Consider the following 12,582-nt stretch of genomic DNA (forward strand, 5'->3'; position numbering starts at 1 on the left):
ATTAACTCTCAATGGTTTGGAAATATTTCAAGTTTTTACAGAATTTACAAATAAATAATTTTTGCCACAATATACGCATTGGCATTGGACCCAGTCAGTAAAAATGCCATGCCGCTTATATGGTGGCATTGGTCCATTAAGGATTAAATAAAAACAATTTTTATGATTGTTCAATAATAAATGATACAACACAATATATATTCATTTATCAATATTCTCTATATTTTGCGCTTTGTGGAGTTAATCAATTTAGCAAATGAGTAGCTCATATATAGAGAAAAAATTATTTTGTTATACCATTCTGATTTTTTATTAACTTTTTATATAAGAATATTGATTAGTGGTATGCATGTAAATAAAAAAACAATTGTTTACATTGTATTTTATTATTTGTATACACTAAAGAAATGTATCTGGAATGAAGAGGTACATTGTAACTAAAAAATATTAATTTTTTTTCTTTTGTATGCACATTTTCTATCATACTATCAATCATAAACATTATAGTATATGTGCAGGCTTCACACACACAAATTAATAATATAATTTTAAGATTAATGTATATATATTCATATTACTCTATTCCAAAGAAAGTTTCATGTATATAAATAGGTAAACATGTTTATAATTATCAGTTGCATTTTATGCATGTTTGTTACATTATATTTCAAAGTACATATATACAAATCTTTGATCTAACTTAGAGAGGAAAACAAAATAAATAAAAATAAAAAATCTATTGATACATATAAAAGTATATATAAGAGAGAAAAAAAAGAGAAAGAGAATGAATGAATGAATATATGAAAAAAAAAAAAAACGATACTATTGCCTTCAAGCCACATATGGTGGTATATTAACATTAATAAAAGATATGACATATTTGTCTTAAGAATAATGTTTACACGAATGTATATAATGTTCTTATGGATAATTGTTAAGTATTATTTAGTTAAGAGAGCATGTTAAACAGAACCAGATACATTTCTTTATTTTTTTTTCATTTTTAAAAATTATTATATATTATATCGTATTATGATAGTAGTGTGATAATAATGTGCAAATATTTTCAACATTGGCAAATTGTGTATTGCAATTCATTGCTGCCTCATCATTAACAAAATCTGTAATCTTAATTAATCAATAATAAAGGAACAAAATATGTGTGTATATATTTATATATACATAATATATATATATATATATATATATATTACGTTGTCTACAGATAAAAAATATAAAAAAAAATAGTTCCTGTCTTTATTAAATAATTACATAGCACAATAATGATATGTATACTTGTTATTAATTGACGTTAATATTTTTTCTTTTTCTTAAAATATTACATTATATTTATGCATTACTATTTACGTAAAGAAAAAAGAAAAGAGTTCAAATCTAGAGCTCTTATAATATAAAAATATAAGTAAATTAATATTTCCGATTAAACGATCAATCGATCGAATAGGAAAAGGATCTCATGAAAATATCGAAAAGTATCTCTAACGCGAAACATACGAAAGCCAATCAAAACGAAGCAATAATGATGTCGATTATGATTGGTCGATGATAGGTGATAATAAATGAGGAAACTATCGCATTTTGAGAATGTAGCTTTAAAAAAATATGAATGAAAGAGAGAGAAGGGAAGAAATAGAGAGAGATAGAGATAAAGAAAGAGAGAAAGAAACGAAGGAAGAAAATCTTATGCGAATAGAAGGAATTTAATATGTCTTTTCTCAAGACGCAGTGTTACGAGCGATTACGTTCGTCAAGGTCATCAAGAGAGCGTCTTCGGAATAATGTACGAAGGAAGAATCTCTTTTTACCCTTCCATGGCCGTATAATAAAATTCACCAGGAGGATCCCCCACATTGTGGATCTCGGAGAAGGAAGGAAGGAAGCGCGCAACAAGCAAAGCCATCGCTTCGAGCGATCGCGCGATGTCAACTACGAGACGGAGAAACGTTGTTGGGAGAAAGAGAAGGAAGGAACGTGTCAATCTGTATCGTGGAAAGTCCACGGCTAACGACGGTAGAGTTCGCCGACGACGGTACTGGCGGTGCTTATCCGATCGGTCCGGGTAGGGAAACAAGTGTCTGTGTACAAGATGGCGGTGCCCGGGGCTTTCACTGTCGTGAAAATCGCGAGAAAGCGAGTGCTCTCGTTGTAAAAAAAAATAAAATACGCTGGAAGAGAAACACAAGTGTAGTAGTCGTAGTAGTCGTAATAGTAAATAGTAAATAGTAAATAGTAACAATAGTAGTAGTGTAGTATTAGTAGTAGTATTGTATAGCTTAGCGATACAGCCCCGCGGAGGAGAGCGGTATCGCGAGAGCCGAGACTACGACTAATTGTCAAAGGATGTGATCCGAGAAGAAAAAGACCAAGCTCTGACATCCTCGAGCTCGGAGTTTCCTTAAGCCCCCTGGCTTTTGATGAAATAACAGAATCTACGAGGAGGATATAGTCTCGTAACTTTTTTTCCTTTTTTTGTTTTTTTTTTTCTTCCGAAGAAGACGTAACCAAAGGAAATATTAAATAATACGATTTGTTAACGAGGATACGGAAAAAGTAGTACTAGTGGAAGAGAGATAATAAGAAGAATAAGAAGAAGGAGGAGAAAAAGAAGAAGACTAAGTGAAAAAAAGAAAAAGAAGAAGAAGAGGAAGGTGACGAAGACGAAACACAGTCGTCGTTGGCCGTTCGTTCGTTCGTTCGTTCGTCCGTCCGTTTGTCCGTTCGTTCGTTTGTTCGTTCGTTCGTTCGGTCAGGTTATTGGGGTGTCCGAAAGTTAGTTAAAAGTGCATTGGTGTTCGTCCTTTTTCGGAAGAATCGTTGTTGTCCTTCTTTACCTTTTATCCCTCTTTCCGCCACCTCACACCCCCCTCTCGTTCCTTTCTACCTTTTCTTCTCTCAGGGACTTTGGAGTGAACCTAAGGTCTTCTGTTAAACCTCCGTTTCTCTTTTTTCCCCTCCCCTGTCCCTGTCCGTCCTATCCGCTCCTCTACCCGCCCCCTTGGGTTCTCTCAGTCTCTGTCGTCGTATCTCTTGGGTAAGAGCACGCATACGTTGTTCGTCTACTGAGCGCTATACCGCGAGAGTCAATTACTTACTACATCTTGTGATATATAACGCAGTCGAAGGCCAAGAGGTAAGCTTTGAAAAAACGGCGTCACGACAGACTGCGTTTTCTTCGCTTATACCACCATCATCGTCGTCATCATTCCTAATTGCAGCTATCATATCTTCTGCTATATTTTCTACTACTACTACGACGACGACGACGGCTTCTAATAACAACAACAACAACAACAACACAACATTGAAGACTAGTGTTAACGAAAAAGAGAATGATTGCAACGACGACGACGACAACGACCAAGACGAAAACGGCGACGACGAAAACGAAGACGAAGACGAAAACGACGACGACGACGACGACGAGGACTACAACGATGATGATGGAGTCTAGACAAAGTTATCATGGACTCTGCCGATTGTGTGCATCTTACGACGCTGTTATGATGGATATTTTCGGTCAGGAGGGCAAAACCCGACAATTCGTCGAGAAAATTCAAGCTTGTTTGCCATTCAAGGTGAATATCTTTTTTTTTCGTTCTTACATATTTATTCTATTGTATATCTTCTAGTAGGTTGCGTTTTTGATACTTGATTCACACATACACACCCACACATACACACGCACGCACACAGACACACAAACCCTTTCACACTTGTAATTTTTTTGTAATTTTTTTCCTTATTTTATATATCTTTTTTATACTCATTGTTAGTTTAGGAATTTTTCATAGATTTTCTGCACTCTCTGTCTCTTTTGCTCATGTGTAATTTCTTTTCCGTTTTTTACACATTTCTTTTTTTTTATATATATTTGTTGTCAGTTTGGAATGTTTTTAAATATTTTTATATCTTCTTATTTCTCTCACCCTTGTCATTTTTTTTTCCTTTCATTTTTTATATTTTTTCTACACGAAGTTTTAGAATTTTCTATAAATTTCGTACCATTTTCTTTAGTTTTCTCTCAGGTTAATGCCATATTTTTCTCACTTTCTCTATACGAAGTTTTAAATATTTTCTACAGAATTTCGCAGAAATTCCAGAAAATTTCCATAAATCGCAGAAAATTTGTAAAGTTCGTACTAGTTAGATGCATTCTTTCTTGATCTTCTTTGTAATAGTTACTTTTAGCAACATGTGCTTTTTACCTGAGATATTAATGTTCGTAACTTTAGTTTTCTTCAACGAAAAAGAAATAAAGAGAAAAAATTTTCTCGCTTTCCCTTGTTTTTGTTTTTTTATCTTTTTTTTCTTATCACTCTCTCTCTTTCTCTCTCTCTCTCTCTCATGAATAGGTATAGCAGACTACGAGTCATTAAATCCTGCAGAAACGACGACAAGTACGATTACAAGGAATTCAATACAATGGGGTCTCAATGGGGTTTTTATTTCTCTTTCTTTAACAAAGATCTAAATATTTCATTAGTAATATTTTCCATCCTACTTTTCTTTTTTATTTTATTTTTTCATTTATCAGAGTTTTAGTTTCCTGAATTCCTTCTAAGTCATTAGATCGTCCATGGAAAATTTCAGGAGAGTTCAAAGTATACAAAAATTAAAAAAATTTTGTTAAAAATATTTTTCTGTTTTTAATCGCAATATATTTATGAATTATTAGTTTAATGTTTACGTTTATCTCGTTATTAATAGGTGCATTTTTTGAAAAATATCGTTTTAATTTAATTAACAATGAATTTACTTTCTTAGACTTTTTCATATACTTTTGTTTGGTTTTACTTCTTTGTTTATTTGCAATATTTTTAAAGTACAATTATATGAGATTTAAACTTGTTTAGGAACATATATTAAACAGATCTAATGTATTAAATAAATTTCATATGTTGCAATTAATCTTTTCATATCTTTTATCTTCTTTTAATTTTTTTAATTTTTCCATTTTATTTTAGATCAGAGAAAATGATAATCTTCCAAAGAACGTATGCAGTCGTTGTATTTACAACCTGGAGAATTTTTATGACTTTAGGACAGCATGCGTCAATGCTGTGGCATTGTTAAAAAGACATTTACCTCCAAGCGAAGTAAGTTTTTATTTGTTTTATGTATAATATATATAATATCTTAGAAAGAAATAATTAAGTGAATATTTATTATAAATTTGTTCACATTGCAGGCACTTGACAGAGATATAAATAACTATACGCAATGCAGTAATGTACAATTTCAAAAAGAAAAAGAAAATATACCAATAATAATACCAGAAGCTCCCATAGTAAATCCCAATGCAGCTCTGGGTACACCACCAAGATTAAATTACAGCGGTGAAGTGGATCATGAAATAGAAGAATATCTTGAAAATGGTGCCATGGATGAAGGTACATATAATTTATTTAATTAACTACAAAGATATATTTAACATTTGTATTATCTTTTCTTATAATTAATCATTTATTTGTTTTTAATAACAGAGGCAACGTTTGATTCAGATGATAGAAAATCAGATGAATTTGAATTGGATATGGAAACTAATCCTAGTGATTTCTTAGAAATGCCCCCAATGGTAACTGAAGATAGCGAAGAAACGAGTTCCAAAAATATCCCTACAGCAATGCAAAATTCTACAGTATTTCAACATACGTCGGAGCAACATGAAGTGTATGTGTGTTCGTTGTGTACCAAAGCATTTAGTTCCAAAGGACACTTGTCCCTTCATGCGAGAATTCATACAGGCGCGGGCAATGTTATTGGTCAGAAGGTTATCACCGATGATCATACTTCTTATAAAAGGCCTTACCAATGTGATCTCTGTAACAAATCTTATTCAACAGCGAAACACCGATGGGGACATGTATCTACGACGCACAAGTAAATATTTTTTCCTAAAATTTATATATATTATGTAGGAATATTAAAATATTTATGTAATTGTAATTTAGAGGACATCCTGCTGTTACATGTGGGTATTGTTCACGCATTTATTCAACCAGATTGAATTTGGAAGAACATGTTAAATCTCGACATGCAGGAGTATTGAAATCAACCAAATTACTAAATCCTCTTTATCGCTCAAAACCGAAATATTATTGTAAAACGTGTTCAAAAATGTTCACAAGTATAGCTGACTTAAATATTCATAGTCAACTTTGTGTGAGACACTCAATTGAAGTACAATCTGATATTAGAAGCGGAATAACTAATATGAAAGAACTGGTGATTGATACTTCGGATGTATCGAGTTGGGATACAGATGATGAAAACAAAGGATTTAAAAATGCGGAAGCAAAATTAGCGAAAAATCCACAACTTACGATATTGAAACAAGCGTTGATTAAAGGAAGCAGGATGAAAAGAAGTGCTCCAGATGGAGAAATTACTCCACCTAAGATAATGAAAATGGGTAATTAATCAATACTTTGTTCTTTTTTAATTTACTTTTAATAACATTGAACGCTTAATTAATCATAAAATATTATTAAATTTCTCAGAGGATGGTGAAATTCAGAAGTGGTACTGTAACATATGTTCTAAAGGTTTTACATCGGTAGAAGATTTTAAAAAACACGAGACTACGCATGAAACCGATAAACCTTTTATATGTATATTGTGTAGAGAAGAATTTGCTTTAAAATCATTGCTCAGTAATCATATTTTGGTATTGCATGGGGTTGATCCAAATCCTCTTGTAGATAATAATTTATGTTTAAAACAAATTGTGCTTACGAAACCATGGGGTCAACAGATGCCGATACCTATATCCGATCAAAAAGATACGAAGGAACCTTCGGAGTTTGTTTCGTCTCCAGAAGTAAGTAACTCTGAGTCATATTTGACTAATATAATATAGAAACTTTTTAATATTTTAATATCATTAGATGCTTATGCATTTACTTTTTTCTTGTATCCAGATAAATATAGAAAATGAAGATGAAAATCCAGATAGAAGTGTCCCTGAAAATTCATTGGATATGGAGACCGTTTTTGTATGTGAATTATGTTCACGGGATTTTAATGATAGAGCATCGTTGTGGTTACATATCCGTGCGACGCACAAAGAATTTGCTGCTTTTGCTTGTGGAATCTGTTTGAAAATATGTTCCGACAATATACAGCTTCTAAACCACGTTAATAAGTTTCATGGAGGATCAAAATTGCTTGTATCTGAACAGAGAAGGTAACTTTTTTCATTTCATATTAAATCTATCGTATATCACAAATATATATTATTATTCACGAAGATCACTAATTATTATTTTCTTTAACATTAATTAATTATATTAGGTATAGCTGCACAATATGTGGAAGACAACACGATTCACGAAAAAAGTTAATCGCTCATGTATCGATACATAGTTTTATTTCTAAATGTGATCCCGCAACTTATGTACAGTTAAATAGTAATTATTATAGCGAAACGTTAAATGGTAATGAAGCAAATGAAAATATTTTGGAGTATGATGGAGATGAGGGAGAAAAAATATACTGCTTTATATGTTACAAATCATTTCCAAATGAAGACCATCTTATAAGACACCTGAGGAATGCTCATAAGGTTTTATTTATTTATTTGTTTTTTAAATATATGTATTATTAAATTATCAAAGTTTATATAATATCTAGAATGAACAAATTTAATTCTATGTATCTTCGATTAGAACGAGCAAATAAACGACGTCATTGGTAATGGGAATTCAGGAAATATGAATGGTACTGGTAATAAGGCACAATGTCATTTATTTTATGTCTGTGAACTTTGTGGTAATTCGCATCGTAGTAAATGGGAACGTTGGTTACATGTCAGTAGTGAGCATAGCGATGAACCATCTATCAAGGTACGTTCAAAGTAAAAATTAATATATTGCATGTGCACGCAAAATAAAATAACAAAAGATTCCTTGTTTAAAAAACAATTGTTTCTTTAATTTTTGATTTGCAGTGCGAACAGGAAGGCTGCGGAAAAATATTTGCTACCAAAACATTACGCAATGATCACATTAGTCATCATAATATGCAAGGCCCTTTGCCAAATACCTGTGAAATTTGTGGTAAATTATGGAACACTCGAGTCGATTATTGGAAGCACGTGATGGGAGTACATCATGCAACAGTGCCGCTTATATGCGGTGTTTGTCTGAAAATATTTCCAAACGGTTTGCTTCTTAGAACGCATGTGAGAACTCTGCATTGGCCATTGACAAATGCTGATTTTAGTTGCGATATATGTGGAAGACCTTACGCCAACAAATCTAAAATGTTAAAACATAGAAATATTCATAGAAAGAAAGTTGATGCATATAACAACAGTATTAATTCTAACTTGAACGAATCGTCAAATTATGGGCATAGCGTACCGCCGGAAACGACGGATTTAACATGTGAAATTTGCGTTGAAATGAAATTTCCAAATTTGGAAAGTTTATGCAATCACAGACGTATTGTGCATGGTCTATTTCCGTGCGATCTTTGTAACAAATATTACGGTAGAACGTCTCATTTATGGAAACATGTAAATAGAGTACATAAAGGTCACGTAGATATAACGTGTCCTTACTGTTTGAAAACGAGTGCGTCTAAAGACCATTTAGCAGGACATATCGCTAAAATTCATAGGTATGAGTTAGAAGTTACAAAGGATAATAAAAATTCAGTAAATTTTAAATCTTCTAACGGAGAAGAAGTGGCTTTACATTATTGTGAGAAATGTAATAAAGGATTTTATAAAAGATATTTACTTAGACGTCATATGAAAGCTTGTCAGAACTATCGGAAAGATCCAGGAGCATTATTGACTCGTTGTCGCGCTTGTGAAAGAATATTCAAAGATCGTGCGAGTCTACGAAAGCATATTGAGAATCATCATAGCAATTATACTTGTCATTTATGTGATGAGACTGTTACTTCGAAATTGGGTATTATGACCCATAATCGTATCAATCACATGAACCATCCAGATTTGACTTGCACTAATTGTAAAAAATTATTCCGAACTAAAGAAGATTTAGAGTCTCATAAAAAGGATCATAGATATCACATGAGTCCGAACGTTTGTGATTACTGTGGAGATACAGTAGAGAATAAACTTAAATTAAAAATGCACGTGTTATCGTTACATCGAAATGAAATAGGAGTCTCTTGCGGAGTATGTTTGATACCTATGAAAGATCCTAAAGATTTGAAGAAACACGTCGAAGACGAACATGAAAGTGTTTTATCCATGCCAAATACATGCCACGTATGTGGAAAACAGTATGCTTCCAAATGGAAAGCTTTTGATCATACAAATAAATGTCATGGAAAGGTATTTATACCATGTAAACATTGTTTAGCTGTTTTTACAACAGATGAAGATATCAAAGATCATTATGAACACGTTCATAATATTTCTAAAAATCATGTAGCTCTATTAGAAGATCGTATGGATGTGCCAGTGGATATCATTGTTAAAGAAGAACCAGATGATATCGATTTTGACGAGGATTTGTGTGAGAATGATTTAAATAATTCTAAAGGAAGAAGATCATTAACCGATACCTTTGATTGCGAGATGTGCCCAGAAATATTCCTTAATTTTGAAACATTAGCGAAACATTATGAAAATGTTCACAATACAAATCCAATTCATATGGCTACAAAGAAAAATAATGATAGTAAACGAAAAGCGAGGAATCGAAAGAATTTCGAATGTATCTATTGCAAGAAACAATTTTCTACTTACAGTTTATTCTGGAATCACGTTAATGTATGCGAAAGACATAGTGGATTTAACATGCAAAACATTGCATCTACGTCTATTTTAGAAACTCATTTAAAAAATAATAATCAGATAAAGAAGGAAGAAGCTTCGTCGTTTATGAACGAAACGAATTTGAACATTCCAGATTTTAATTTATTTGAAGATATAAATCTACAATTATCGGCGCAGAAACCTGTACCAAAACTTATGCCATTGTCGCATATGAAACCACCCGCAACTAAATGTTCGAGAAAAGATTCTCGGAAAGTATATGACGAATCAACGAATACCGAATGTACGTGTGAAGTTTGCGGTAAACCATGGCCCGCCAAGAAACATCTTTGGCAACATCTTATTCGTTTTCATAAACCACAAGCTGCAGTAACCTGTGGCGTTTGTTTAAAATTATGTCAATCTTATCAAGACTTATCCGATCACTTAAAGGCTACGCATGCAGCGATATTATCTTGCGAAGGGAATAATTTCACGTGTAAAACTTGTGGCAGATATCACAATGCTAGAAGTAAATTATTATTACATATGAGCGTTCATATTGATGACATTGGAACATTTTGGTGTCAGAAATGCCAAAGAAGTTTTGAAAGCGAGAGTAAATTTTCCGAGCATCTACAAATATGTAAGAAGAAAATCGAATCGACGAGAAGTAATTCGGAAGATAATATGAAGAATGAGAATGAAGAGAAAGGTAGTTTGATAGGTGATGAGACTTCGGTCGTCGAAGAAGTGGATGAAGTAGAAGAAGTAGATGAAGTAGAAGAAGTGGATGAAGTAGAAGAAGTAGAAGAAGTAGATGAAGTAGAAGAAGTAGAAGAAGTAGAAGAAGTGGAAGAAGTGGATGAAGTAGAAGAAGTGGATGAAGTAGAAGAATATTTTGATTCCTTATCGGAAGAAGATGGTGCTACTCAGGAATACACTAATAGTGAAAATTCAGAGCATTCTGGGAGTTTGGACAGTGGCAGTAATAATAGTACGAGCAATGGAGAGGAAGCAGAAGGAGAAAATGATTTTGAAGCTAGGTCTAAATCTAATAACAGAACTATTACTACCGAAAGTGACGATACTAATTCGGAAAATGTAGGGGCGATTAAAAGTCAAAATTTAAATGATATGAATCGTTTCATGATACACAACGAAGATAAGGAAAAAAATAAGGACGAGAAAGATAATTCGAAAATCAAATTATTGAGTCCTGAAACAATAAGAGATTGCAATGAAATAAGCAAACAAGAAGAACAAGATTTGAATTTAACTGAATCCTTGAACGGCGCTAAATTGAGCAATTTTCACGTAAAGAAGGAAGGAGGAAGAAACCAAATGGATTTTACGGATGAAGAAGATGACGGTCCACCTGTTTTGAGTCCAATAATGCCTTTATTAGAACAGGAATCGGTACAGCGTAATAATCCAATAGATGACGCGAGACATAAGCTTAGTCCAATGGTAACAATGAATGACGTTAAAACATTGGAAATGTGCGAATTACCTGAAAATTGTAACGATGTTAAAAGAAATACTATGTCATCGATGGCCAATCCTATTAATTATTATGAAAATCCTGATAACAATAAGATGAATATTAATATTGAATATGGATGCGAGGATTTTGAAAATATGGATAATGACGAAGAAGAAGAAGAAGAAGAAGAAGAAGAAGATAATAGTATGTCAACAAATGAGGATGGACAAATGGAAATAGATGAGCAAATGGATATAGACGAACAAAACGTAGATTGTAATAATGAGAATGGATACGAAAAACTGGACATTAGTATCAATGATTCCGAGATGGATTCTTATGAAGATAATTTAGACGAGGAAATGAAATATGACGAGACTAGGGATACTAACGTACAAATTCATGATTTGAATGGAGCTGTTTTAATGGTAACTAATGATTCCGAGGGTAATCAAATTTTAATTCAACCAAGCGTATTAACTATAAGAAACGAGGATTGTAACGCAGGTACAACAGCATTCATTTATGAAGAAGCGAATGAGTACGAAATGGAAGATTACGGGATAGTACAGCAGGAAGGAAGTTCTGACGACATTCACAATATGTCGTTCATTCAAGAAGAATCTGATAATGAGGAGGATAGCATGGAAGGTATCGAAATAACTGATACGAAAGAACATAATATTAGTGCCAAAAGCGAACAATTTAACGTATAAGTCTGTAACAAACGTGGGCGTAAGATAAAAGAAATATCGATGAGGGTCCATAAATGTGAGGCAGTCGTGTTTAAAATAATGTCGTACGTACCTTGAAGAAAAGTGGAGAAATGAATGCATTGTGTACAGTAGTAGTAATAAGTACAAATATTTCTAGCTTTTGACTAATTTTTTATAGAATTTTCATATAGAAAATATAATGTACGATATATATCACTGTACCGTATAACACTTGCATGGATATATCGTGTTTACATACATATATATGTATATATGTATATTTGTGTAAACAGAAGGTATATATGCCTTAGAAAAACTGCAAGCTTCCAAAATATAATTTTAATCGATAATGGTATATATAGCAATGACGAATAATTGATAAAAGTTGGATTTTATAGCAAAATTACGTTAATTATCATTTTTGATATAGACAAATTTTATATCGTTTGCGTACAAGTACACATGTGTCAAATGCTAAATCTTTGCATGATTTATTAGAACATCTATTAAACATACATAGGTAGGCCTCGAAAAAAAATATGATTTCTCAGATATTTCTCAGATGATTTGATAAAAAAATATTTGTCGCTAATATTCTTTTAATTGAAACGAGAAACAAA

General features: G+C 32.5%; 2 protein-coding genes across 9 annotated transcripts in view; both read left to right on the plus strand.

Annotated features, from left to right (window-relative positions):
• LOC122520741 (transcriptional activator protein Pur-beta-B) overlaps window positions 1-12,582 on the plus strand; it is a 502,193-nt gene that overhangs the window by 140,530 nt on the left and 349,081 nt on the right. The gene's annotated exons all lie outside the window — the stretch shown is intronic.
• LOC122520754 lies at window positions 2,856-12,500 on the plus strand. The gene is made up of 11 exons (XM_043641004.1): window positions 2,856-3,154; window positions 3,240-3,599; window positions 4,989-5,120; window positions 5,213-5,414; window positions 5,508-5,904; window positions 5,976-6,436; window positions 6,525-6,844; window positions 6,945-7,210; window positions 7,318-7,588; window positions 7,692-7,868; window positions 7,973-12,500. The coding sequence occupies exons 2-11, from the start codon at window positions 3,465-3,467 to the stop codon at window positions 11,960-11,962; spliced, it is 6,351 nt and encodes a 2,116-aa protein (XP_043496939.1). The 5' UTR covers window positions 2,856-3,154; window positions 3,240-3,464; the 3' UTR covers window positions 11,963-12,500.

This window comes from Polistes fuscatus, unplaced genomic scaffold, assembly GCF_010416935.1.
Source record: "Polistes fuscatus isolate 324 unplaced genomic scaffold, CU_Pfus_HIC Scaffold4, whole genome shotgun sequence".
Classification (NCBI taxonomy): domain Eukaryota; kingdom Metazoa; phylum Arthropoda; class Insecta; order Hymenoptera; family Vespidae; genus Polistes; species Polistes fuscatus.